Below are 26,020 nucleotides of genomic sequence, written 5' to 3'. Positions count from 1 at the left end.
CCTAGCACCAAGTCTAGGAGATGAGCAGACTGGCTTTGAGTATTCCAGCAACTAAACTTAGGAAAGGCGCCGATTCCAACAAGGACAACTCACACCCAGCAGGTGAGCAGCAAATACCAAGTGAGATCAGGCTGCAGGCCATGGTTTTGGTTAGTAAAGGCCAGTCTTCACAGGTCAGCACTCGAGGAGAGGCTGAGGCTTTCTTTCAGCCCCAGCCCCCAGATATGAAGGGCATTCATGGAAAAAGGGCATTGCCTTCAAATACCAAGGACAAATCAATACTGATGTCAATGATCTCCCCCATGGCTTCCTTCATTATCAGAATCACTTCCAGAGGAGAAAGTGCCAGCTTTGAAGTGAGACAGAGCTGTGTCCTGACTCCAGTTCTACTGACTAGCAGTGTGATCCTGGGTGGATTATTACCCCATCAGAGCTCGGTTTCCCCATCTGTAGTGGGGGGTCGTGAAGATTATATAAGATAAGATGCAGGAAGTATCTGACCCACAGAGGAGCCTGGTCGGGGATCTCACAGCTCACATTTTGTCTACCCTTTACAAGAGTCAAGTGCAAGCAGCTCCAGCCCTACAAAGAGTGTGTCGTCTTCCTGGAAACGCTTGGGCCCCTCTTCCCCAATGGGGCTCCCAAAAGTCTGGAAAGCAGATGGGGGCAAATGGACACACTAGCCCCATATACTGTGCCATCTAAACCACTGCAGATTCTTTGTTCCTTGTAACGCTTGCATGGAACTGTTGCATTGAACCTGGTCTCAAAACCTGGAGCAGTGTTCTTAACCAGAGCTGAGCATCTGCGTCTCTGAGGAAGCTACTGAAAAATTCTAGTTCAGTAGGTGTAGTGCAGGGCCCCACTCTCTCTGTACTTTTACCAGCCTCTCATGTGCACATCCAATAGAGAGCCACTAAACCAAAAAAAATGAAATTCTGCACATTTCAGACACTGAAGAACTGTAGGAGAGTTTGGGGTGCATGAGGAAGGTGTGGGCAAGCAGAAAGATCTTTTCAGTGTCTAATGATCTTTTCAGTGTCCCAAGATCCCACCAGGTAGGAGGGGGCCCACCATAGGCCGGCCTGCCCAGCAGAGGCCTCACTTGTCCTGGTGCTGCTGGTTCCCGAACACCTGACACATCAGACACAGGGCCAGCCTGGGACGGGGGGGTGCCCTGTTTGAAGTTTCATACACTGTTCAACCACTCAGGGCTCCCTCCTTGTGTGACATTCAGGTCTGCGCCTGCTGGAATGAAACCCTTCTTTCTTTCTTTTGTATTGCTTTGGAGCCGGCTGCCTGAGCAGAGTCACTGTGTCACCTCATAGGCCACTCAGGACTACGACCCCCTGTGTTCCTGTCCCAGCCAGAATCCTGTGGTTGAAAGGATGGCCCCCGGTGCCTCCTGTCAGGTGACTGGAGGCTCTGTCCCTGGCCCCGGTCCCAGTGGGCACGGAGACCTACAAAGCCCGAATGCCCTTCAGTTACTCCCTCTTCCTCTGTTCTTGCTCAGCCGCTTTTTGTTCCCTTTCCTTTCAGTTCCCAGCCCCTCTTTCTCTTCAGACAAGACTGATAAGCCCAACCTCAGGAAGCATCAGAAGCAGCCAGGGGCTGTCTCCTGCTGGGGTTACAATGCATTTCACTAAGTAGACATCACCTTTGGCAATAACCCATTGGTTGCCATGACAACATGGACAGCTTGTGTCTTGGGGATATGTTGTGCCCTCATTCTGGCTGCCCGAGGTCCCTTGCCCCAGCTTTCTTTCCCACATTTTTTCAATAGGCTTACAGCATCCTGGCACCAACTCACAAGGACCATTCTTTAGTTTGGGGCAGCTTTTCTTGATCAGCAAAAAACTGCTTGGCTTAGCTATCAAAGGAATAGATGGAGCCATTTCTGTCCTCAAAATGCTCTAGCCTCTGACTCTCTCAAAGCTAAGATCCTTATCAGGGCCTACAGGTCCTATGTGATCTGACCTCAGCTTCCACCCCTCTGCCCTACCAACTTTCCCAGACACCCCGGCCTTTTCACAGTTCCTCAGAAGCACCAAGCAGATGTATCTCGGGCCCTTTGCACCCCCTGCTATACTCTCTGTCCTGATTTCTGCATGCTTGTTCCTTCCTTTCATTCAGGTCTTTGCCCCCTCCTCAGAGATGCCTCCCCGACCACTCTACCTAACATCGCAGCCCTCCACCCTTTATCCAGCTTTCTCTCCTCGTGGTGCCCTTCAGCCCCTGGCATTATGTCAGCTCAGTTTTTCGTTGGTTCAATGTCCACATTCCCCAGCAGACTGCCCCTTGTGGAGGCAGCCCATTTGTTACATGAGTGAATGAATGACCAGCCTTGCATTCGAAGCTGCCTTTTCTATTTGGTAGCTTTAGGGCAGGTGCAAGCAAACCACCTGGTCCCCCAAGCCTTGGTCTCCCTGTCTGGAAAACAGCGGTGATCATATCTGCTAGCTAGAATTACAGGAATAAATGAGGCAGTACAGAGGATAGAACCCAGAACATGCCCCACACACGGGAGCTGACATCATCTCTTATTCTGGGGGCACCTGCATTCGGAACAATGCTCTACCTGCCCTAGGCTCCTGGACACCCACGCATCTCCAAGACACCTGCCACTGTGATCTGCCAGGGGAGCCTGCCAGGTGCCCGATGAAAAGACAGTGAGCAATGGGGCAGGGTGAGAGCCCTCTCCTGCATATGAGCTCCACACTCCTCCTGGGGCAACCACAGCCCTTAGGTGGGAGACCAGGTCATCTCGGGCTCCCTGCATGAGGTCCTTAGAGACAGCCTCCTCCAGGCTGGGTGAGACGTCTCTGTGCTGATCCAGCGGCCCTGCCATGCCCCACTCCCTCCCGTGACCTCTCCTACAGAGTACATCTGTGGGCTGCCCGGCCAGCCACTGTGGAGCAGGGTCTTCGCTGAGTTTCTCAGGGGTTCCCTGGGCACGGAGCCAAAAAGTGTTAAAAGGAAGAAGGAGATCCACAGCTTTTCTTTTTCAACAGGCCAGAAGACAGATTTGCTCATTTCTGAAACTGTTAGGAGACAGCGAAACATTCTGTCCATTTCAAGTCCTACCATTATCAGTTTGATGTTAAGATACTATCTTTGGTTTATCGCAGCTACCATTTTTCCGAGAGAGCAAGGGCTGGTGCACGCATATAGCACTGAGTGTCCCCTGCACATGGGGCCTGAACAGAGAGCAGGGGAGATACGATGCACAGCAGGACCGGTCCCCGCCCTCCAGGGGCTTCCAGTGCCTATGCCTGGGGGAGCATGGGCAATGTAGACAGGCAGCCAAATCATCAGGGCCAAAAATCACACTAGCCCAGGTGACATGTCATTCTGAGTTGGCAAGTCGAGTGGTATCTGCATCTCCCATGTTTAGATGGAGTAAGGAAGACACTTATCCAGTCAGTTTTCCAAGAGACAGTTGTCACTTGGCTCATGGAAGAGAGAGTATCAGTGCCCAGAAGATAAAGGACAGACTCCTGATCTGCTTTGCATGTTTATCAATGAGTTAGATAATGGCACAAAAGGCAACAGAATGGACAGAATAAAGGCATGGCAGAATAAGGACCTCTCAGAAGGCTTAACCCCCAATAGATCGAAAGTGTAGCATTTAGAGTCAAAGGACAATCGCACTGAAATAGGATGTGTTTTGACAACCACTCATAAAAATATGAAAGTGTTGAAACGAACCACAAGCTTAATAGAGGCCAGTGACAAACCGACAGGCCATGACAATGACAAAACTGCAGAAAAACAAAAATGGCATGGGGTGGGGGGGATGCCTGGTCTACACAATGAGCTCTTTGGAAACAGAAAAATCTGAGTCCAAATCCTAGCTCTGCACATTAGCTGTGTGACTTTGGGTTATTCATCGCCCTCTCTGAAACTCAGAATCTAACTGAAGTGAGATGATAAGACCCTCCCTCCTGGGTTACTTTGAGAATCAGTAACGTGAGTTGGCACCTAGCCCAGTACCCAGTAGAACTTGGCAGACAACAGGCATTCAATAATAGTCATTGTTCATTATTTACCTGCTAGAGAAATAGAGAACGCACATTTTTTAAAAGTTGGAGTAAAAGCTCTCTGGAATATTATGTCCAGATTTAGTCCTTAATGCTTAAGGTCAGTCAGAAAGCAACCATGTCACTGAGCCCTTGATGAGGGAGTTGGGTAGAATTAGCCTGAGAATAAAGCTCCAAAAACATGGTTGGTAAATTATATTTTTGTCATCATTGTGAAAATCTCTAAAGAGCCATCAGAGGAAGGAAGACAAGCTATGCCGCTCTTAAGACCCAAAGTCGAGGTGGAAAGAAGTGATTGGGGTGGATCTCAGCTCAAAGGAAAAGGAAACAGAGCTACCCATCATGAAATGCGCTATGGTGCCAAAAAGTGAGCTCCCCACCCTTAGAAGTATTTGGGCAGAAAATAGATGACCATCTGTCAGAAAAGCTAACAGAAGAAATTTCTGGATCCAAGGCCCTTGCAACCAAACACAGCTGGCTTTGGATCCGGTTTCCTGAAGTTAGCCGGATGGCCTTGGGGCAAGTTAACGTCTTTGAGCCTCAGTGTCCTTCTCTGCCAGATGAGAATGATAATGCTTCAAATGAGTACTAGAAGGATGAAGTCCGATCATGTCCAGAAAGCACCTGGCCCAAAGTAGATTCTCGCCTACTTGGAGTAAAAAAGCAGACCTGTGTGACTTCCAAGACACCCTCTCTGAGGCTAGGAAAAGCAGAGCAGCCACGGAGACTGCTAGGAGGATAAATAGAGACTGCCCAGCACGCTAGGGAGGGGCCAGGCCCCCAACAAGCAACCAACCACAGTGGGCAGCTTTGTAACCAGCAGCAGGGGTTCCCAGCATGCCTGGGAACACGGCCCTCATCAGGACCTTGCCATGGTCTCACAGACCCATGGCAGGGGTCTGAGCCTGTTCTCAGCTCTGGCTGCATATTACCCTTGCTCAGTGTCATCAAGCTTGGCAACCTCCTCTTGGGAGGGAAGTCACAAACTGGAGACATGATTGGAGGCCAGAGACCCTCAGCCCCTCAACTGGTACAGGGACAGATGTGACAGATGTGACAGATGTGAGACGGGTTAGTGATGTCTTCCCATTTGTGAGGGGCTCGGGAGCAGAGGATGGGAAAATGCTATTTTGCATCTTCCCTGAGGATTCAAGAGGAAATAAGTGAACTCCACAGTAAAAGGATTAATAGCAATGTAAGGACGGGTTCTCTTCCAGCGACAGATGTTGGACTGGGGGAGGGACGGTGGAAATCATCATGGAAGCCTCTCCTGGGAGGCTTTCAACCAAGCAGAGATTGCCATCCAGAGGAGGGGGCTGAACTCTCACCCAGAGGCCCCAGAAGGTCCTCACAGAGTCCCCTTTCATCTTGGGGCTCACATTTCCCTGTCCTTCGCCCTGAATCTCACACATCTTTTGCCATTCTGCCTTGTTGGAGTAACCCATCGCCATCTCCCTTCCACAGGCCTCTCAGAAAACACAGCCTTGCCTTCAATGCCAGACTCGCTGGAAGAGAAGCTTCGATCCCAACTGGAGGAAGAAAAGAGAAGGTACCCTTTTTTTCACCTCACACACCCTGACCCCAGCCTGCAAGGGCCCTCGGGGATGACCTGGAGCGGCCCAGGCCAAGCGGGGTGGCCACTCCCCAGCCTGGGTCTGGAGCTGCTCTGGGAAGCAGGTCCAGTGGTTGGGTCCTCAAGTAGGTGGAGGGCATGCTGCCTTTGAGCAGACAGATATGGAATGCAGGGACCATAAGCAGCATGAGGCTGGAATCTCCAGAGCAGAAGGCCTAGCCAGGCCCTCGAGCCCATAGGGAGGTTTGCTTGTTGGCATCCTACCCACCGCCAGCCCAAGGTCCTGGGCTGCCCCTCAGGAGCAACTAGGCTTAGCTACTGCTGCCATCTAGTGGAGCCCAGAAGTAGGACCATGGAGGGCTCCCTCCGGCCTGCATGTCTGCCCCCACTTCCCTCCGGAGTCTCCTCACCTGCAGGGCATCCGGAGAACCTCACACCCTCTTGCAGCCAGTCAGGTTCCCAAGATGACGTCAGTAACAAAGCGGCGAGAAACCTCCAGCATCGGCAGACACGTGGCCGTAACTGATCCTCAGGATGGCCCCAGAATCTCATTAAACGCCACGGTCCAGCTTCGGCCTTCATTCCCTGATTGATGCATTTGACCAACGTTTGCTATGCCCTTCAGGCCACAGAGAGGCTCTGGGGAGAGTCAAAAAGTCACCTTCCGGGCCCTCGGGTTGCTGAGGGTGTCAATGCTACATGAGCCACTGCTGGGCTAGGGAGCTGTGCTCCCTGAGCAAACCCAGGCATTCTGGCCTCCCCACATCCTCCTTCCAGAAAGCCTTGGGCTGGCCTCTCAGATGTGCCACTGTTGCTCTCCTTCCTCACTGTTTGTTTTTCCTCATTTCTTTCTGACCCACTTTTCTTGTATCTTTACCCCACCCTGTGTCTTCTCCTTGGTCCGCATTCCCAACCTCAGCGTCCTCAGGAGCAACACTGTGTCCGCAGTTCCCGTTGGACAACTTCTGCTTCACGGCCACATGCCCCAAATCTATACGCACAGTAATAAATGTAGAGTGACTTCTGTCCTCAGTACAAAGTGAACCAATGGAATAGAGAGGTGGCTGAGACTGTGGTTTCTAGACCCGGATGGTGGGGGCTCACATCCTGGCCCCTCTGTTTATTAGCCTCCCCGCCACAGAGCAAGTTATGTATGGGGGGGCAACTTATGGGACCTCCATGCCTCAGGCCCCAGATCTGTAAAGTGGAGCATCTTCTTCACAGGACAGTGCAGAGGACTGAATCCATTGTTATGCCAAGTGCCTAGAACAATGCCTACCCCCTAGTAAGTGCTCAGTAATGGTAGCCATCCTTCTGGAAGAAGGGGGTATTCATCTCATACACAGAGCCCATGGGGTCTGCTTATCTGTGAGGGTCTCAAGCCCAGGTCCCCAGCCCCTGGCCTCCGTGGACTGCCCTGGGGTCCCTATCCCTGGTTCCAGCATGACACTGACAGACTTCTAAGACACAAACCCCACAGTAACACTCCATTCCCGGCCTTTCCTTGCTGCCAGTGACTTTCAAGGCTCTTCCCTGATTCCACTGTAGGTATAAAATAATGTTCATGCGCCTGAAGGCCCTGAAGGTGGAGATTGAACACTTGCAGCTGCTCATGGACAAAGCCAAGGTGAAGCTGCAGAAAGAGTTTGAAGCATGGTGGACAGAGGAAGCCACCAACCTGCAGGTATTAGTGAAGGTCCCCTTCCCTGCCCCAGAGCCCGCCCTCCTCCTAGGGCCCAGGGAATATTAGGGAGGCTGGGGAGAGGCTGAAGAGTGGGGGCTTCGACCCACAGGCCACGTGATCTCAGCTTTGGTTCGCGAGGCAAGTGCTTATCTTTGTAACAATGCCACAGCCAGGGGCTCCCTGTTTCCGTGCTCTGGGGCCTGACACGTAGAAAGGTGGGGGACGGAAGGGGTGCCCAGACCGGCAGATTTGCCACTGTTGCTTTGTGTAATACCTCATTGACAATATCAACTGTTTTTTATTAGAGTCATATGTGTGTTTGTATCCATAATGTACATATATGTAAATATATATTTCTCTAATTTATATATAAGCTATAGAAATTTTGAAAAATAGAGGAAAACACAAAGTAAAAATCATCACCACTTAAGGATAACCAATATTATCTTATTGGATTAGATTATTTTATCTTTTTTCTGATGCATACATTTCCATTTATTTTTATAAATATAGAATCATATTGGTCTTCAAGTATCATAAATGGCTTTTGCTTGTGGATCTCACTGCATTGCATGACAGCTCTTCTGTGATACTTTTCTGTATCATTCTAGTGACCATCATTGTTCCCGCCTATGAATTTATTTTAATCTGCTTAATCTTCTACTGTTTAATGTTTAGGTTGTTTCTAGTTTTACACTGGAGACATATTTATAGATAAATGTTCACACATTTACTAGACAGATTCCTGGAAGTTCTCTACAATACTATGAAAGTAAAATGGCTAAATAAATGTAAAATAAGAAGCTAATACAAAACCCCAATTCCAATTGTCCTGTAATTCATCAGCTGTGGTATAATGGAAGTGACAAGATTCATACTATCCAATCACCAGTGTGGCTGGTGGAATGCTCAGAGATGAACAGCTGATCCCTTTATCCTAAAGACAAGGAAGCAGAGAGCCCAAGAACTTATTTAGCCAATGACACACAGCCAAGCAGTAACCAGTATGTTACCAATAGCCATGGTTACTAGACACTAGAGAGAATATTTGGATAAAATTTAATACATGAGATGACAAAGAAATCCAGTAAGATGGAAATAAATTATCAAAATATTCTTAAAGCAAAGTCATAGTATAATAAGATGTAAACCACTTTACAAATGTATTAATAAGATCTAGGGGGTGGGCTCAATATTTAACATAATTTCAAAGTAATGGGGAACAGAGTATTTTAAGATTTCTGCAATGGAGTAATAGGATATGAAAATATCTGTGCTTTCTAACCAGTGACAAGTCACTGATACTACATATACTGCTATGGTCTGTTGTCCACATTGTGTTGTTGAAAGAAATGCTAAATCTCAGGTGGAAGTTGGGAAAATTGAAAATGTCATTGGTTCCTATCCATGTTCCCAGCACCCCCTGCATTCTGTCCATTCTCTGGTTAAGAACGCTTCGAGGAGAGGCCATCAACCGCTGCTGGTGCCCAGGGGCGTTTAGTCACTGGGTAGTAGATGACGAGGGTCACTTTGGGTGACGCAGGGAGTCAAGGCAAGGCAGCTGGATTTAGGCCGCGTGTTGCTCATAGAGACAGTGAAAACTAGTGTCGCCAAAATGTCCATTCTGCGTGTCCTCCACCCCACAGGAAGTCACTGAAACAAAACAGACCAGATGACTGCAATAGGGAAGATGGGGCACCCCGTTGCTGAGGAGTCGATTCTATGCTGCCTCTAGGCGGTTTTATAGCCTGCAAATGTACCCTGAGGGGAGCGAGGCAGAAAGCTTTAAACCTCATCAGAACATGAGAGGTGATGAGAAACTGTCCCTCAGTTGTCCCCTGACCATCTCCTGGGGAGCTAGGAAGGCAAGTGGGGAATGGGCCTTAGAATAACCACTCAAATTCGGGGAGGATCACAGGGCACTCTGCCAAGACTCGGAGATGCTGCCGTTGAAGCCGTGCTCACAAGCCCTGTGTGGAGACATGCAGGGTTGCTGGGGCGCCACTCTTCCTGTAGATGAAGAGCTCAATGGATTTCTCCTGCCTCCAGTAGCATCTCTTCGGGGGACGAGGGGAGGCAAAAGCAGAGAGGACTTCTGGAGAATTGTCAGATCGCATTTTAAACCCTTTTTCCTACCTACAAACAATGAACACATGCTCAATTTGGAAGGCGGAACACAGAAAGGAACAGAGAATACATCAACCATTATCCACAATCCCGCCAACCAGAGACAATATTTTGATGCCCATCATCATAGCCATGCAATGTCTAGCTTAATTTTTTTCTCCCACACGTGTTGTACATAGCAACTTTGAGAGCAGGTTTTTTCACCTTAAAAAATACATCAAGGACCTTTTCCCTAACTAGGGGAATTCTTTTCCGTGTCAGGGAAAAGGTCATACTGTGAAACTCTTTCTTGGTCCAACAGGTAAACTCGCCAGCAACGAATTCACTCAACCACATGAGGCCCTTTCCCCAGACGCCTGAGTCCCAGCAGGAAAGGTCTCAGCTTGTCTCTAACAGGAGGTAAGGAGAGAACTCTACCAACAGAGGGAGGCTGCAAGAAAGTTTCCTCACCTCTTCCCCATCGGTTTTTCTGCTCTAAGTGTGTCTCTATAGACCTCCTGACCCAGGGAGATGAATCGCGTGTACTGTGGCGTTGGCGTCAGGCCAATGGCTTTCGGATGTTTTGAGCAAAGGTTGTTGAGCACACCTCCTTGGTCCTTCTCCCCTGGCTCTGACAGCCAGCAGACCTACTGCCATGGCAACAAGAGACGAGTGGTTTAACTGTACGAAGCCCAGGTCCTGCCCCCTGGGTAGGAAGAAGGGGCTGGCAGTAGAGGGGGGGTGTGGCATGGGAGAGAGAGGGGGATGTTGGTGGTAGATCAGAGGTTAGCAGGCATGTCAGGATACAGAGGAGCTCTGGGAAATGACTCTGTCCTAGCACAGACTCAGGACAGAGGTGGGCAGCCTCCCATGAGAACAGCCTCCACCCGAGGACAGCCCAGAGCCAGTTTCCTTGATTGCTGGCATGATCCAGAAGGGACTCCACTTCCTCTGACCCCACGCCCACTTCTGAAGGTAGGTTCCTTCTTATGCCATTCACACGATTACCTTTCCAACCACACAACTCAGGTGGTAAGGCCAAGGACGCAGGCCTCAACCACCCTCCCTCTCCCAGACAGATCCACTACTGTCAGGACAGAGGCCAGGGAGGCACAAGTAGGGCATTGGCCTCTGCCACCGAGGAGCAATCCTTTGACTGGATTGGAACAGGGACTGAGCTCTCAAGGTGGAAAATGTGAAATAGAGCTTTTGAAAGAGGTAGTGGGGCACGTAAGTGGCTCAGGCAGTTAAGTGTCTGCCTCCGGCTCAGGTCATGATCCCAGGGTCCTGGGATCGAGCCCTGCTTGGGCTCCCTGCTCAGTGGGGAATCTGCTTCTCCCTCTCTCTCACCCACCACCCCCTTCACCCCACTGGTGCTCTCGCTCTCTCTCTCTGTCTCTCTCATGTTCGCTTTCTATCTCAAATAAATAAAATCAAGAAAGAAAGGAAGGAAGGAGGGAAGAAGTGGTGGGTTCAGGGGGGCAGGTTGTGTCAGTATCTTTAATGTATGTTATGAGAATGTCACATGACTTTTTTAAAAGATTTTATTCATTTCTTTGAGAGAGAGAATGATCAGGGAGAGGGACAGAGGGAGAGGGAGAAGCAGACTCCCCACTGAGCAGGAAGCCCAACAGGGGACTCCACCCCAGGACCCTGGGATCATGACTTGAGCCGAAGGCAGTTCTTAACCACCTGAGCCACCCAGGCACTCAGCCTCTATGCTCTTTTCCTCAAAATCCTATAACCCCAATCCAGTCATGAGGAAAAAACCAGAGGACACTCTACAAAATACCTGACCAGTCCTCCTTAAAACTGTCAAGGCCATCAAAAACAAGAAAAATGTATGGGGCACCTGGGTGGCTCAGTGGGTTAAGCCGCTGCCTTCGGCTCAGGTCATGATCTCAGGGTCCTGGGATCGAGTCCGGCATCGGGCTCTCTGCTCAGCAGAGAGCCTGCTTCCCTCTCCATCTCTCTGCCTGCTTCTCCATCTACTTGTGATTTCTCTCTGTCAAATAAATAAATAAAATCTTAAAAAAAAAAAAACAAGAAAAATGTAAAAAACTGTCACAGACAAAAGGCAACTGAGGAGACAGGACAACAAAATGCAAACTGCGAGCCTGGATGGGGTCCTAGGTCAGAACAACACATTAGGGAAAAACTAAGAAACTTTAAGTAAAGCATGGACTTTAATTAATAATCATGTATCGGCATTGTTTCATTAGTTGGAAAATGTGTACCATACCAAGGTAAAATTGTATGATAAGGGAAACTGGGTATGAGGGACATGGAAACCCTTTGTACTATCTTGACAAATTTTCTGTAAACCTAGAACTATGTTTTTGTTGCTGTTTGTAATATGGTTGACACACTACATTGTTAAATTAATGCAGGTATACAACGTAGTAATTCCATAAGTCTATACCTTATGCTATCATCTGAAACTATTATTTAAAAAGAAAATTTAAAAAGTCAGCCAGTGAGCCCTCCATCACCTTATCGACATTTTCCTTGGGCTTCTGCTCACCCCTCCCCCCAAAGCTGGCCCTAGGTGCCAGCACTTCCACTTATGTCCCAGTTTTAGGAAACACCTCCTATCTGAGCCCCTAAATCCAAGGTCAACAGCAGGGAAAGTGTGTTCTGTTTAGTTATACTGGTGTTTTAAAAGGTAGTGTAGATACAGAAATGAAAAAATTGCTAAGCTAGACTTTATTAAAACCTAAAACACTACTCTGCAAAGACACTGCTAAGAGAAGGAAAAGATAAGCCACAGACTGGGAGAAAATATTTTCAAAATATGAATCTGATAAAGGACTTGTATTCCAGAATACATAAAAGCTTAAAATTTGACAAATAAGGAAAACAACCCAATTTAAAAATGGACAAAGTGTCTGAATAGCCACCTCACCCAAGATGATTTACAGACATATGTGTATGACAAAATGCTCAAAATCATATGGCATTAAGAAATTGCAAATTAATATTTGCAAACGACATATCAGATAAAGGGATAGTATCCAAAATCTATATAGAGCTTATCAAACTCAACAGCCAAAGAAAAAATAATCCAGTCAAGATCCAGAGTGGTGCAACCACTCTGGAAAAACCACTCTGGAAAACAGCATGGAGGGTCCTCAAAATGTTGAAAATAGAGCTACCCTATGACTCCACAATTGCACTACTGGTTATTTACCCTAAAGATATAAACGTAGTGATCCGAAGGGGCAAGTGCACCCGAATGTTTATAGCAGCAATGTCTACAATAGCCAAACTATGGAAAGAATCTGTCCATCAACAGATGAATGGATAAAGAAGATGTGGTATATATACACAGTGGAATACTATGCAGCCATCAAAAGAAGTGAAATCTTGACATTTGTGACGACGTGGATGGAACTAGAGGGTATCATGCTTAGCAAAATAAGTCAATTGGAGAAAGACAACTATCATATGATCTCCCTGATATGAGGAAGTGGAGATGCAATGTTGGGGTTTGGGGGGTAGGAAAAGAATAAATGAAACAACATGGGATCAGGAGGGAGACAAACCATAAGAGACTTAATCTCACAAAACAAACTGAGGGTGGCTAAGGGGAGGGGGGTAGGGAGAGGGTGGCAGGGTTATGGACATTGGGGAGAGTATGTGCTATATTGAGTGCTGTGAAGTGTGTAAACCCAGCAATTCACAGACCTGTACCCCTGAGGCTAATAATACATTATATGTTTATTTAAAAAGAAAAAAGTAAGAAAGAAAGAAAGAAAGAAAGAGAGAGAAAACGAACAAATTAAAGCAACAATGAGATTCCTCTGCAAACCTATTGGAATGGTTAAAATTCCAAAACACTGACATCCACAAATGCTGGAGAGGATGTGGAGCTACAGAAACACTCTGTCTTTGCTGGTGGGAATGCATAACGGTGTGGTCCTTGGGAAAACAGTTTGGTGGTTTCTTATTAAATGAAACATATTCTTACCATACGATTCAGCAGACATGCTCCTTGGTATTTACCCAAATGAGCTGAAAACTTATGTCCATACAAAAAAACCTATGCGTGGGTGTATACAGCAACTTTATTCATAATTGCCCTAAGCTAGAAGCAACCAAGATGCCCTTCAAATGATGAATGGATATATGAACAGTGGTATATCCAGAAAATGAACTACTATGCAGTGCTAAAAAGAAATGAGCTATTGAGCCATGAAGAGACATAGAGGAAATTTAAATTTATATTACTAAGTGAAAGAAGCCAATGTGAAAAGGCTACATACTGTGTGATTCCAACATGATATTCTGGAAAGGGCAAAACTGTGGAGGCAATAGAAAGACTAGTGATTGCCAGTGTGAGAAGGGAGGGGTGGAAAGGAGGAATGGGGGAACACCGTGAATTTTTAAGGCAGTGAAATTATTCCGTGTGATACATAATGGTGGGCATATGATAACACCCATTTGTTAAAATCCATAGAACTGTACAACTAAAAGGGTGAATCCCCAGATAAACTGTGGACTTGAGTTAATAACAATGTATCTATATTGGTTCATCAGTTGTAGCGAATGTACAAAGCTAATGCAAGATATGAATAATAGGGGAAACCACAAGGCTCAAGAGGGGAGTTATATGGGAACTCTCTGTACCATCTGCTCAATTCTCTTACCTCAAGACCTCTTACAGAGATCTAAATTCTCTTATAGAAAATTTAAAACTTCTCAAAAAAATTAGTCTATCAATTTAAATTTTAAATTTAAAAAATTTAAATTTTTTAAAACGTCAGTGTAAGTAGACTTGCTCTACGGCAATACAGGCAGCTTAGCACTAATGTCCTACACTGGTCCTGTCTGTGCATTCCCTCAGGTACCTTCCAACCTCTGGGACACTTGAGTTTGTAACCCCTGTATAGCTGTCTCCTTCCCCTGAAACTCCTGGACTGCACAGAACGTGTCTGAAAAACACTGACCCAGCCTTTCCTTGGTCATTGCTCTGGCTCAGTCCCGAACCTGTTGTGTGTTTCACGCATTAATAAGGTCTCTTCCCAATGATGAGGCTCAGAACCCCTGGCTATTTCCCCAGCCACTTTTCCAGATCTCTTGCATGTTTCCTTACTGATAGAAATATCCTGTCCAACAAATAGGAAGCTCCGACTTTAAGTTTTCTTTAGTTTCAAAGATAATGCATTGTGAGCACGTGTGTGTGTGTGTGTGTGTGTGTGTGTGTGTGTAAAGGCCCAGTACACACACTCCAGGACTATAAGGTGGAAATAGACTATGCCTTCCAAGTAAAGTTCAGAACCCTGAATTTCAAAGGTGTGTATCAGATTACCCATGGGAGCTTTTCTCAAAATCTTGTTCCCAGAGCACTACCCCAAGCCCCTTCACTGACTGCTGGCAGGAAGGTCTTTGGAGAGATGGCCCAGATAGGCCTTGGAGTGCTGTTCAACCCCAGTGGCAGCCAGTGCTCTGGCTGTCTTCTAACCCTCTGAGATAACCAAGCGTTCTGAATGGTGTTTGCTAAGACACCTCAAATGCAGGTGGTTGGCACCCCTAAACTCCCTCCACGCAGCAGTTTGGATACCCAAAATTGTAGTCAGAAAGTTTGCAATAGGTAAGAGGAAAAGCTCCCTGCTAGAGCCTGAAAAGGCAAAGGTATGGGGGCTCCACCTCTGACAAAGAAATCACCTGTCACGTGCTTTATAATGCTGGCAGAAAAGAACTCACAGGACTCTAGCAGGAGTGAGACGGGAAGGACACGATGTCCCACGTCATCATGGCTTCTCAGACCTTCTCTGCCAACACCCAGCAGTGGAGGATGAGTTGTCAGTGTCCTTAAATTCCCCTGAGGAGCCAGCTTTAGCTCTCTTCTCTTATTTCTTTTTATTTCTCTTTTCTTCTCCTGGGCCTTGTAGGCCAAGCACGGAGCAAATGTGCAACATAAATCATTGTCCCCATTTTACAGATGAGAACACTTGGGCTCTGAGAGGTCAACTGACTTGCTCAGGGTCTCCCAGCTAATCAGTGGTAAGGCAGGGTTGGAACCCAGGCCTGTCAGTCTCCAGCTACTTGCTCACTCCTCACCTCAATGACTGCCCTTGAGAGGCACATGTATTTTCTGTTGCTTAGTAAAAGGAGGCATTTTCCAGCCCATATTCTGTGCTATTCTGTATAACCACGCTTTCTTTGTATTGTGCCACATGCCAGGTCCTCCTGCTTGGGCCTTCTGCTCTTTCCATGTGTCCACAGCCTAATTTTCTCAAGGGGCCAGGATTCTCAAAAAGTAAATCTACCCTTGCCTACAGAGCCAACCTCTGATTGGAAAACCAGCCCTCGTGCTACTTGCCCCCACCATTTCTGCCGAGAAGCCCTGATTTCCACCCCCCTCATTTAACTAACTGAGGCCCAGAAAGGAAAAGGGATGTTTCTCTGGCTGTCATTGATAATGCAAAGAGCTACAGCTTAGTCCTGAACTTCAGGCTCCAGGCTGAGCGGTGGTGCTGCCTTTCATCCTACTTTCCCTCCCCCCACCCCCTCCCTGCCTCTTCTCCTCTCTTGGCTTCACTCCTGCACTCTATTCTTCCCCATTCCTTTCTCCCACTTTCTTGCTCTGCTCATCTTTATCCCCAACTTCCATTGCCCTCCTCCCTCTTCTTTTTTCCTTTCCCTTCTCCCTAGACCTTTTGTCCCTCTCCCATGCTCTCCATTAGCCAAGGCTGCCTCTCCATATTGCTTTTCCATTTGTCCCCTCTGCCACCAGCCTTTACCTGCCAGCTTCTGTGAAGGAGTGCCCACCATGGAAAAGGCTAAGAACCAGCCACTGGGCAGGGCCTTCTAGAATCTTCCTGAGGAACCAAGAATCATGCTCCCCTCCTAGCACCGACCTGTGAGAGAAGTAGTGTCATTCCTGAACATGCCTTAGATATTTCAGGTGAAAGAGAGCCTTAGCCCCAAAGCTCTGCGCAGTGGATTTCAGAGGGGTGCATCACATCACCATGGGTTACCTGCAAGGAGTTCCCTCGGTTTAGACTTCCACAAAGGATGTCTGAAACAAATCATCATTTTAGTTCTTTCAAGCAGCATGCTCTTGTGCAAGACAGTCCCACACACCCCCTTGCGGATTTCCTCGACTCATCTTTGAGATGCATCAAGGTCCCTCTGCAGGGACACCACAAACAGACAAATGTGCCAGGGAATGGAAGAGCTGCAGGGGCAAGAGAGCCAGAGTCTGCTGGCTGTCCTCCCCCCACCTCCAGAGCGCCTGCTCCAGATGGACTCGCTGCAAGCCTGGGGCTGGTCCTCTGCTCCTCAGGTTCTGGAAGAAACTTCCTCAGGGATGCCCAGGGCCTGCGGACCAATCACAGTAAATTCCCAGCACTCTGACTGGCAACCCAGGAGACCTATTATTAATACTACCTATTAATCCTTATTAAGAAAAAGATAGTTAATTCTGATGGCTGGTGTGTTCTTTCTCCAGAAGGCATGTCAACATGAGAAATGAATGCACTATGCAAGGCTGGTTGGTCAGGAAAGAGGAAAAAAAAGAATCTGTGGTGGGATCCCGAGGGTCAGAAACTGAGCTGTGGCAGCCAGGGGCACTCGAGTAGCTTCAAGACTGGAAGAGTCAACTCCCTTAGGACCCCCAAGCCTTCATGGTGTGCCGTCCTATTGCACAGTCGTGGCAAGATACTGGGCAACTGGGCTCGGGCAGAGGGTGTTGAACAACCCCATCTTTCCACGGTGTGATCATGATACCTTGATGCCCTGTCCATATCCATCTCCACCCCTCTGCCATCCACTGCCAACCCTTAATAGTTTGTACCCATAGACCTCCCTGGATTTTTAAATAAGGAGCCTCTGGGGACCCACTGGGAATCCATTGAGTTAATGAGCCATTTGAGTGCCTGCGACCTGATTTTGCAAGACTTGCTACAGTTTCCACACTGACTTTGGCCTGGCATAATCCAAGCTCCTATAGAATGGAAAGCTCTTTCTCCTTCCTTCCTGGAGGCCTGCACCAGAAACCATTCAGGAGTCCTGATCATTGGCCACTGTTCTCCAAGGAAAAGCGTGCAGAGCCTGCCACCTTGTGGCTGCCTCTGGTTCTACAGCACCCCAACCAGAAGCACAGATGCTCCTCTCTCCCCACCACCCAGTGGAGTCTCTGGGATGCAGGGAAATAGGCGTGAGGTGGCTCGGATTCGCAGGCCCTGATATCTCTTTCCATGCGTTTGACCCAGTCTCGAACCTATGGAGGCAGGCCCAGGGAAAGAGGTCCAGCAGCTAGCTGAGTTGGGAGAGAGTAGAAGGCTAGAGTGAGGGAAAGTGTTGTATTTATGGGTGAGGCAGCAGGTGGTCCGGCCTGTGGAGCACCTCAAACTGTTGGTTCAGGCTAGGCAAAGCTAGCCCCCCTGTCCAACCCCAACCCACCTCGCAGCCTGAGTGTCCCCATCTGTAAAGGAAGTTTCTGACCAGGTCACCTTTCAGGTCTCTTCCAGCTCTGATATGGTGCCTAGACAGGACCATCCCAAAGCAAAGGAGAGAATCCCAGCCTGTCACTGGCACCTGGGACAGCATTGGCCTCTTCACCTCCCAAGCGGCAGTGTTGGGTTCTGCTGTTTGCAAGCAGGAATCCAAGGCAAGGCGCACCCATCAAGCAGCCTGAATGAATCAGATGCCTGCGCCATTGGGTCTGATTCATCACTCAGGGGCAGGGGCTGGTCAGTTAGGGTGGCAAGGGGTGAGCTATGCATCTCCAGCCGAGTCCAGTTGATAAAGTGTCATGGCTGAGAGCACGGATCCTGACCCCTCACAGAATCATGGGTCAGATTCAGATTCTGCCCTTAGCCAGCTGGTAAGGAATTTCTTTAACCTCCCTAAGCCTCCATTCCCTCACTTGTGTAATGGGGAAAATGAGGCTCTTGGCAGGAGAAAATGGCATGATGTGTGCAGAGCACTTTCCAAGACTTGGTGAGTAGACAGCGTCTATAAATGCCATCTGTTCTGTGAGCGTGTGCTGTTCTTCCAAGTTCAGGGAAGAATGACCCCAAAGGCAATTGAGACATCATCCCGGCTGCCTCCATTTCAAAAGTGGTGGGCATTGCCTTGCTTTCAACAGAGCAGATAGCCTCTACCCAAGTTGCTGGGCAGGGCCTCCCTGCAGAACCATGAAGGCATGACCCCAGCCCTGCAGAGCCCAGCAGGGCCTTTGCTCAGTGAATCTAGAAGACGGGACCATCATGCCAGTGAGTTCAGAAGGCAGAACAATGGACCAGAGAGGATAATTTTCAAGCCTTAAGAGCTCATGGAGTTTGCATTGCTAGGTTTCATATCTGCTTGGGACCTCACAGCTCTTCCTTCTGTCTTCTTCCTCCCTTGTGGAATGGAGATGTCTAACTTATGCCTGTCCACCACTGTGTTTTAGAAGCACATCACATGTCTGTTTTCCCAGCTGGTGAGTTCCACCTCAGGAGGATATGACTTCCAGTCTCACCCATATCAGATTTAGATGGGACTTTGGACTTTGGAGTTGATGCTGGGACAAGTTAAGGCTTTGGGGGCTGGTGAGATGGAAGGAATGTATTTTGCACATGAGAAGGACATGAATTTTCCAGGAGTGGAGGGAGGGGGCAGGTTAGTATGTGATGGACTTAATGTGTCCTCTAAAAATTGATTTGTTGAAACCTAATCCCACATATGATGATATTTGGAGGTAGGTCTTTAAATCACAAGGATGGGGCCCTCATGAAGGAGATTAGCACCTTCATAAGAGGCAGAGAGCTAGCTCACTCTCTTTCTGCCTGTGAGAACACAGGAAGAGTTTGGCGATCTGCTGGAAGAGGACCGGCCTGAGAACATGATCATGCAGTACCCTGACCTCAGACTCCCAACCTCTAGAACTTTGAGAAGCGAATTCCAGTTGTGTGAGACACAGGTCTAGGATGTTTTGTGACAGCAGCCTGAGTTGACCACGACACTGTCCATGACACGGGATTCCTGGCTCCTCTCGTAGTCAGCTTAGGCTGCCATAACAAAATACCATAGACAAGCTGTCTTAAACAATAGGAACGTATTTATATCTCACAGTTCTAGAAGCGGGAATTCCCAGATCAAGGTCCAACAAATTCAATTGTTGACAAGGACCCTCTTCCTGGCTTACGGACAGTACATTCTTGCTGTGTTCTCACATGGTAATGAACTCTGATCTCACTTCCTCTTCTTGTAAGAGCACCAGTCCCCTCAAAGTCACCCACCCCCATGACCTCATCAAGCCCAATTACCTCCCAAAGTCTTCCACTCCAAATATATCACACTGGGGTTTAGGGCTTCAACAGATGAATTTGGGGAGACACATGCATTCAACCCATACATCTCCTAATATAAACCTAAATTTCTTGTCTGTAAACCTCCTCCCATTCCTTTTCCTTTTGTCATTTTTTTTCTTTTGCAGTGATGTGAACACCAGGAAAATCTTGCCCTCGCCTCACCCCATCCCACAGAGTTGGGGGCACAACAGCACCAGCGCCTCCCTGGAAAGCAGGTCTGTCTTCTCCTCCTCTGATGCCTGTGACAGTCCCTGCTATGCGTGGGATGAGTCAAAATTGCCAGTTCTCTTCTCCCACATCCCGAGGAGCCCCTTGTGTGGTAGCCACACAAACAGAGCTCAGGGCTGGTCTACCCCGGTACCCTATGGAGTCTCTCATAGATGCTGAGTGCCAAAGCTGGAGTATTTTCTCCCAGAGGTCTTGGTGGCTCCATGCAGGCAGACTTGCTTCAAGTCCCCTTGTAAAGAGATGTACCCAGGGCCATTAAAGGAAAGAATTGCTGGCTCACAGGTCTTTCCAGTCCCACCACAGTGTCCCCAGGCAGGGAAGGACAGAGAGTTGACAAGACTAGCCTCAGGCCCTGTGCACTGTTCACTGCAGACTGAACAAAGCTGACAAGACCTCTCCCCAGCAGTGCTCTTTGTGCCCTCTAACTAGAAGGCTTGAGCACCCCTCTTCACCTACATACCCCCCAAACTGTCCGAGGGTGAGGTCCAGCCACACTCCTCCTGGAGCCCAGACAGAAGCTATACCCCCGCGGGCCTCGCGGGACCACTTCTGGATTGCAGCTGGATGCCAACACAATTACTTGTGATCGTGAACAGCCCTTTATTATGTCCTGTCCTCACTGCCTTCTAAGAGAGTGGATACTGTCACTTGCTGGGTGGAGTGACAGGATGTGGGTTATGCTTGGCGAGTCAGGAGGGAACTGCTTTGAATTTTCTATAGGGACAATTTGTTGGATGGGAAAATAAGAGGGAGGAAAGCACAAACATTCTTCCTTTTTCTAAGGGGATTTCTTGGAACTTCCACACTTCTCATAAATCTCATTGGTTGGAACCTGATCACCTGACCACACATAGCTGCAAAGGAGGCTGGGAAATGTAGTATTTTTTTTCAGCCATGGTAACATACTCAGCTAAATACGTTTTTATGAAGAGAGGAGAGAATAGTTATCTGTCCCAGGAGCAACTAACGAAGCCATGGTAGAGTAAGGGTACACATAGGGGAGACGTCCTAAAGGATGTGCCATCTAAGTTGGGTGCTGAAGGAGACAGTCAAGCCCCAGGTGGATCAGACTTGGTGGAGGCAGGGGTTGGGAGGGATGGGGAAGGTGCTCAGACAAAGCACATTCAGCCATGCAAAGGTCTTGAAGTAGAACAGTCCAGGGAAAGGAAACAGCTAAAGCAAAGGTCCTGAGGCCAGAAGGAACTCATGTTACTGAGTAACAGAATAACAGAAAGAAGGGCAGGGTGGCCAGAACACAGTATGCAAGGGGCCAGATCACACAAGAAGAGAGTCTGAGTTTCATTCCAAGAGTGATGTGAGAAGCCACTAATGGGTTTAAGGGTTAGGGTTAGGGGAGCACATGACACGTTTGCACATGAAGGGATTGCTGTGGCTTCTGCCCAGATACAGTGGAGGGATGAGGAGGCAGACTGCCATCCCACGACCTCCTGGGTGAGATCGGGTCACTGATCTATGCAAAGCACTTTGGAAAGGTAAGCGTGGGGTCCAAATGTAAGTCGCAGTGATGCGTGACTTGTGGCTGTCCTCAGCATCTCTGAGAGGCCAGCGTCATCCATCCCTCTCACCGGGGACAGCCAGACGGACTCCGACATCCTGGCATTCATCAAGGCCAGACAGAGCATTCTCCAGAAGAAATGTAAGTGCGCCTTCCTCCACGGCTCTGCTCACCAGCCCTCGGGAATGGGGGGAGGCCAGAGCAAGGAGTGGGCTGAGAAGGAAGTAGGAAGCTTCCCGCCTATTCCTGAAACCACAGGACTGACCCTGTGATCACCTCACATGTGCCTGGCCTCTGCTTCCTCCAGGAAAAAGTTCCAGGAGGCGACATCACAAACACCAGGACAGACCCAAGGGGGCAGCGGGCCCAGGCCCTCCCACTCTTCCTGGCAAAGCCTCCCGCCCTCTTCCAGACCTTCAGCTCCTTGTGTTCTCTGTTCCCAAAGCCATTCACCTCTGTTTAGCCTTCTCCATACAAGAGGCTGAGTGATGGTTTGATAACTTGAATCCCCACCTAGAAATATCACCCTCCTATTGGAGCCTGGTTCTTACCAGTGAGTTGTAGACGTAATCACCATCTGAAGGCTCAGGCCTGAGGACACCTGTAACAGTTAAGGAAGAAATACCGGTGGCGTGTCAGACAACAGGAAGAGAAAGAAAAGGTCCTCCCTGGCCTTTGTCACCTCCTCCCCCACGCCCCCATCTTCCTCTTGGCAGCTGCCCCCCCGACTGTGGACAGGCCTTCTCTTCTCCTGCCTCCCCTCTCCCTAGAGACCCCCAGGGATAAGACCCAAGACCCCTTACCCGAGCCCTACTTTTAACCTCGTCCCAGTAGTAAGCCAAAAGCTACCAGATGGGCCAAGCATTGCTTTCCTGTGCCAACACTCTGATGGATGAAATGGCAGACTTGGATCATAATCAGGACTGACACCTGCCCCGAGAGGCCCACAGTCAGTTTCACGGCCAACTCTCTGCAGTTTAGACCCTAGGAGATCTGCACATGGACGGAGCATCACAAGCAAAGGATGGCCATGCCACGTCATCCTTCCAGCAGCAAGCAGGCACCCTCACTGAAATGCCAGCCTGCCCACTGTTCTCTCTCTACCACTGGGATCAGCTTCTCTGTGGTGGGGTTCCTCTGACACCTGAGATAGGCTGGCTCTGCCACCAACCCCCTTACACCATAGCTTGCCTTCTCTCCTCCATTTCCTTGTTGAAAAAAGAAAGGACATCAACAAATACGTAAGATTGTTTGAGGTGCTGAGAGAGAGAGCAGGAGACAGCTCACAGGCTTGTGGGCAAGGGCAAGGGGCTTGGCTTCTATTCCAGGTGTTCTGAGAGCTCCCTGAAGAATTTAAGCCATGGCGTGATGTGGTCTGACTGGAGCTTTGGCAGGCTCACTCCAGCCACTGTATACAGCAGAGACCGTAGAGGCCCAGGAATAGCAGTTTCCAGATCCTGGGAGGTCCAGGCAAGGCGTGAGGGCAGCTTGACCCCAGCAGCAGGTCGGCCATGAGTGTGAATGAAGGAGAGGAGAGCCAGGAGGGCCGGTGGGCAGCTGCTCTGAGCAACTAACAGAACAGCAATGTCAACTGACAGAAAGGCAGGCAAGGGTGGACGCCAGAGGGAAGTTGCTGGGGCATTCAGAGTTCCAGTTGGCCCATTCAAAGTTTCAGAAGCCCTCTGAGACCCCACAGGAGGTAAGTAGGCCTCTGAACACGAGTCTGGGTGGAGTATTGCGCCACATCCTGAGTGAAATCCCTGTGGAAGAGAGAAATAGGGTTATTCTAATGTCTAGCTCAGACCACTGGGCAATCTGATGTTTGGAGGTGAGCGGGAAGATCCAGCCATAGCTACAGAGAACATTCGGCCAGGGTGGGAGAAGGGCCAGCGGTGGAGTGAGCGTGGCCTCAGGCAGGCCTGCAGGAGAACATGGTCCAGGGGAGAAGGGCCAGTAGAGCCCAGCGTTGCTGGAGGCTGAGGAAGCATGGATGGGACACTGCCCACCGGCCACTCCACCTGTCACAGTGGCCGAGGACACCTGCCCTGTAGGCAGGGGACCAGGAGGAGGAAAGGCCCAAGGTTGTTGTTGAGAAAAGAAAGGAGCCTGAGTGGAGATGGGGAATGGGGCCAGCTGTCCCAGGGGCTGAGCTGGGAGGAGGAGCAGCCCGGAGCTGGGGCCAAGGAGAAGCAGTGGTTGTGCAGCCGTGTTCTCGCGCTGAGAGGAATGCGCCAGCGGGAGAAAGGAGGTGGGTGAAGTGGGAACAAGGACCAGATCTACAGGGGAAACTCTTCCGGGAAGTAGAGGGCGTGGCAGCCGGGACTTAAGTGGAGCTGCGGTTGGCATTTGGAGCTGGGAGGCTCCTCTTGCCTGGAGAAAATGCGTAGACATCAACCGTCATTCATCCCCTCAGGAAGCCAACACGTAGCAACATTGTTAAGTTATGTTTACCAAGCTTTTGCCTGGATAATAAAGACGCCCTTTCCAGCCCTCTCCCAGAAGGAAAGGCATTAACTCAAGGCCTATGTGAGGATGGGGTCCTGCTACGTACACAGTGCCCAGATGGTACAGAAAGCTGGGCTGAAAGGCAAAGCCCTCTTCATGTACTGAGCCAAGAGTCCAAACCCTCTTTTGGCAGATGGGGAAACTGAGGCACACAGCAGTTGCCTGGCAGAGCCAGGACAACCCCCGGGCCACACTGTCTTGAAAAGCCGCTCTGCGGCCGCCTGGTGTCAGTCTCTTGGCCCCCACCATCCCCGCAGCTGGGGAGCTTTGTTCTCCAAACAAATAGTCGCCTGGAAGTAATCCATCAAAACAAAAGTTCAAGGGTTCAATTTTTATTCTTAAGGGAAAAAAAATAAATAAATAAGTGACCATGAGGCTGCAAAGGAAGTTGAAGAAGGGTGACGGGGGATCCCCGTTCCGCCAGGTCAGGGCCAAAGGGCCAGCAGGTGCGGCCTCACCGCCCAGTGGCAGATGGCCAGGACCCAACAGGCAGCACTTTCCATGCAGCCCCCTTATCAGGCCTCCCCGTCAGGCAAACATGCAGACCGGCCCCAGGCACCTTCCCCAGCCAAAGCAAACACTTCCCTCTCCCCTGCCCTGGGCTCCCTCTGCTCTTAATTTAGCGGCGCTGTCTGTCTGGGCTTCTTCAGCAGTGCTCATTATGGGGAATTTGTGACTATCAGCCTGGGAGCAGGAGCCCAGAAAAGGTGATTTAACGTACGCCTCGCCCGCCGGCTCTCGCACTCCACCAAGGGCCAGGATGAATCTAGTTGATTTAGGATCCATGGAAAAGCTGTGGAACGTTTAAATCCCTGCCAGGGGCACGTGTGGACAGGTATATATCCCCCCTATGGGGCGTTTGTCATCCATGGTGTCAAATCTGCTGTTTCTAACTGCCGAGCACGGCTTTAAAATCTGAGAAAATGAGATTAACCCCTTTCTAGAGTGCTTAAAAAAAAAAAAACTTCCTTAATCCCTGCAAAACGTTTGGAACTTTTTGCATATGGACAGGAACCTTGGTGTGACCCCCATGACCACTGTGCCCTTTTCTCTAGCTGGTGCCAGGAAGAGGCTCTGCCAAAGACCTCAGAGCCTCCTGCCCCCTCCCCCGACTCCTCCATCCCCAGCCAGAGAAACCCTCCAGCTCTCCTCTGTGCTGGATCCATCCCAGTGAAATGGAGAGAACCTAGAACTGGGTGAGGGAGGAGGCCCAAAGGCAGGACTCCTTGAAGCCCTCAGCCCTGTGTGACCTTGGGCACGTCACCTCCCCCGGCCCCCTTGCACATCTATCAAGTTCAGATTCTGCCTCCATCTGCGTGGCCAGCCCCTCCTGAGATAACGTCCATAAAAGTCCCCTCTACGCAGCCAAGCACCAGGGAGCCGTTAGTGGGGAAACTGGCCTTGGTGGTAAGAACTGGCCCCACACGGTAAGGGATGATTTCCTGTCCGTGGTTTCTCTGCGGCAATACCCTCCAGTCTGGGAACCTACAGTCAAGAAACCCCAGCACAGTCTGACAGCTCCACCACTTCCCGGAGCTCATCAAATCAAGAAAGGGCACCTTTTATCTGGGGTGGAGGTCTGTGTCTGAGGGGCCCTACGAGCCCTGCTCTGTGGCGCTCCACCCCAGCCCCGCCCCTGCCCCAGTCACCACTGCAGGCCAGTGTCTGGCCGGGAGCTGGCTCAGACCCTAGGCCCCTTTCCATTGGCAGCGCTGACGCATCCTGGCCCAGGCTGCACGTGGCCAGACCCACGTGCCTGCTGAGCCCCAGTACCTGCCCTCACCATCCTTGGACTAGAGAGCCAAAGACAGTGGGCTTCAGCCCTGGCTCCTCATGGGTACTAACTGTCCCCCACCCACCCCTGCCCCATGCCCTGGGCATGGGTTTCCAATGTGCAGCAGAGCTGGGAACCATGGGTCCAGAGTGCCTGGAACGCATCCCTTCAGATGCCCTGGGGTGCCTGGTCTTCCTTCCTGCCCTAAGATTTAGTAAAAACAACGAGGGATGTCTGAAAGCTAAGGACCAGCTCTATTTCATTAAACAGCCTGGGATCTTGCACTCAGA

At 49.6% G+C, this 26,020-nt stretch overlaps 1 protein-coding gene and 1 long non-coding RNA gene across 5 annotated transcripts in view; one reads left to right on the top strand and one right to left on the bottom strand.

The window, feature by feature from the left end:
• The window catches only part of KIF6 (kinesin family member 6), a 454,418-nt gene that overhangs the window by 426,465 nt on the left and 1,933 nt on the right, over positions 1 to 26,020 (top strand). For all 3 annotated transcript variants that reach the window (XM_013062608.2, XM_013062612.2, XM_013062603.2), the window contains 5 exons: positions 5,505 to 5,589; positions 7,162 to 7,297; positions 9,726 to 9,823; positions 19,833 to 19,922; positions 21,486 to 21,592. In XM_013062608.2, the coding sequence (XP_012918062.1) occupies positions 5,505 to 5,589; positions 7,162 to 7,297; positions 9,726 to 9,823; positions 19,833 to 19,922; positions 21,486 to 21,592 (516 nt within the window). The remainder of the gene's footprint in view (positions 1 to 5,504; positions 5,590 to 7,161; positions 7,298 to 9,725; positions 9,824 to 19,832; positions 19,923 to 21,485; positions 21,593 to 26,020) is intronic.
• The window catches only part of LOC123389509, a 38,835-nt gene continuing 20,538 nt past the window's right edge, over positions 7,724 to 26,020 (bottom strand). Inside the window, exons 3-4 of one of the 2 annotated variants that reach the window (XR_006604100.1) lie at positions 22,003 to 23,211; positions 7,724 to 8,950 (exon numbers count right to left, since the gene is read on the bottom strand). This is a non-coding gene — a long non-coding RNA (uncharacterized LOC123389509). Of the gene's footprint in view, positions 8,951 to 14,124; positions 16,267 to 22,002; positions 23,212 to 26,020 lie in introns of those variants that run through there. The other variant, XR_006604099.1, reaches the window with a different exon arrangement.

Source organism: Mustela putorius, unplaced genomic scaffold, assembly GCF_011764305.1.
Source record: "Mustela putorius furo isolate JIRA1106 unplaced genomic scaffold, ASM1176430v1.1 tig00003983_pilon_pilon_pilon, whole genome shotgun sequence".
Lineage (NCBI taxonomy): Eukaryota > Metazoa > Chordata > Mammalia > Carnivora > Mustelidae > Mustela > Mustela putorius.
The sequence above is the reverse complement of the archived record's forward strand: the minus strand, read 5'-3'. Positions and strand labels throughout refer to the sequence as shown.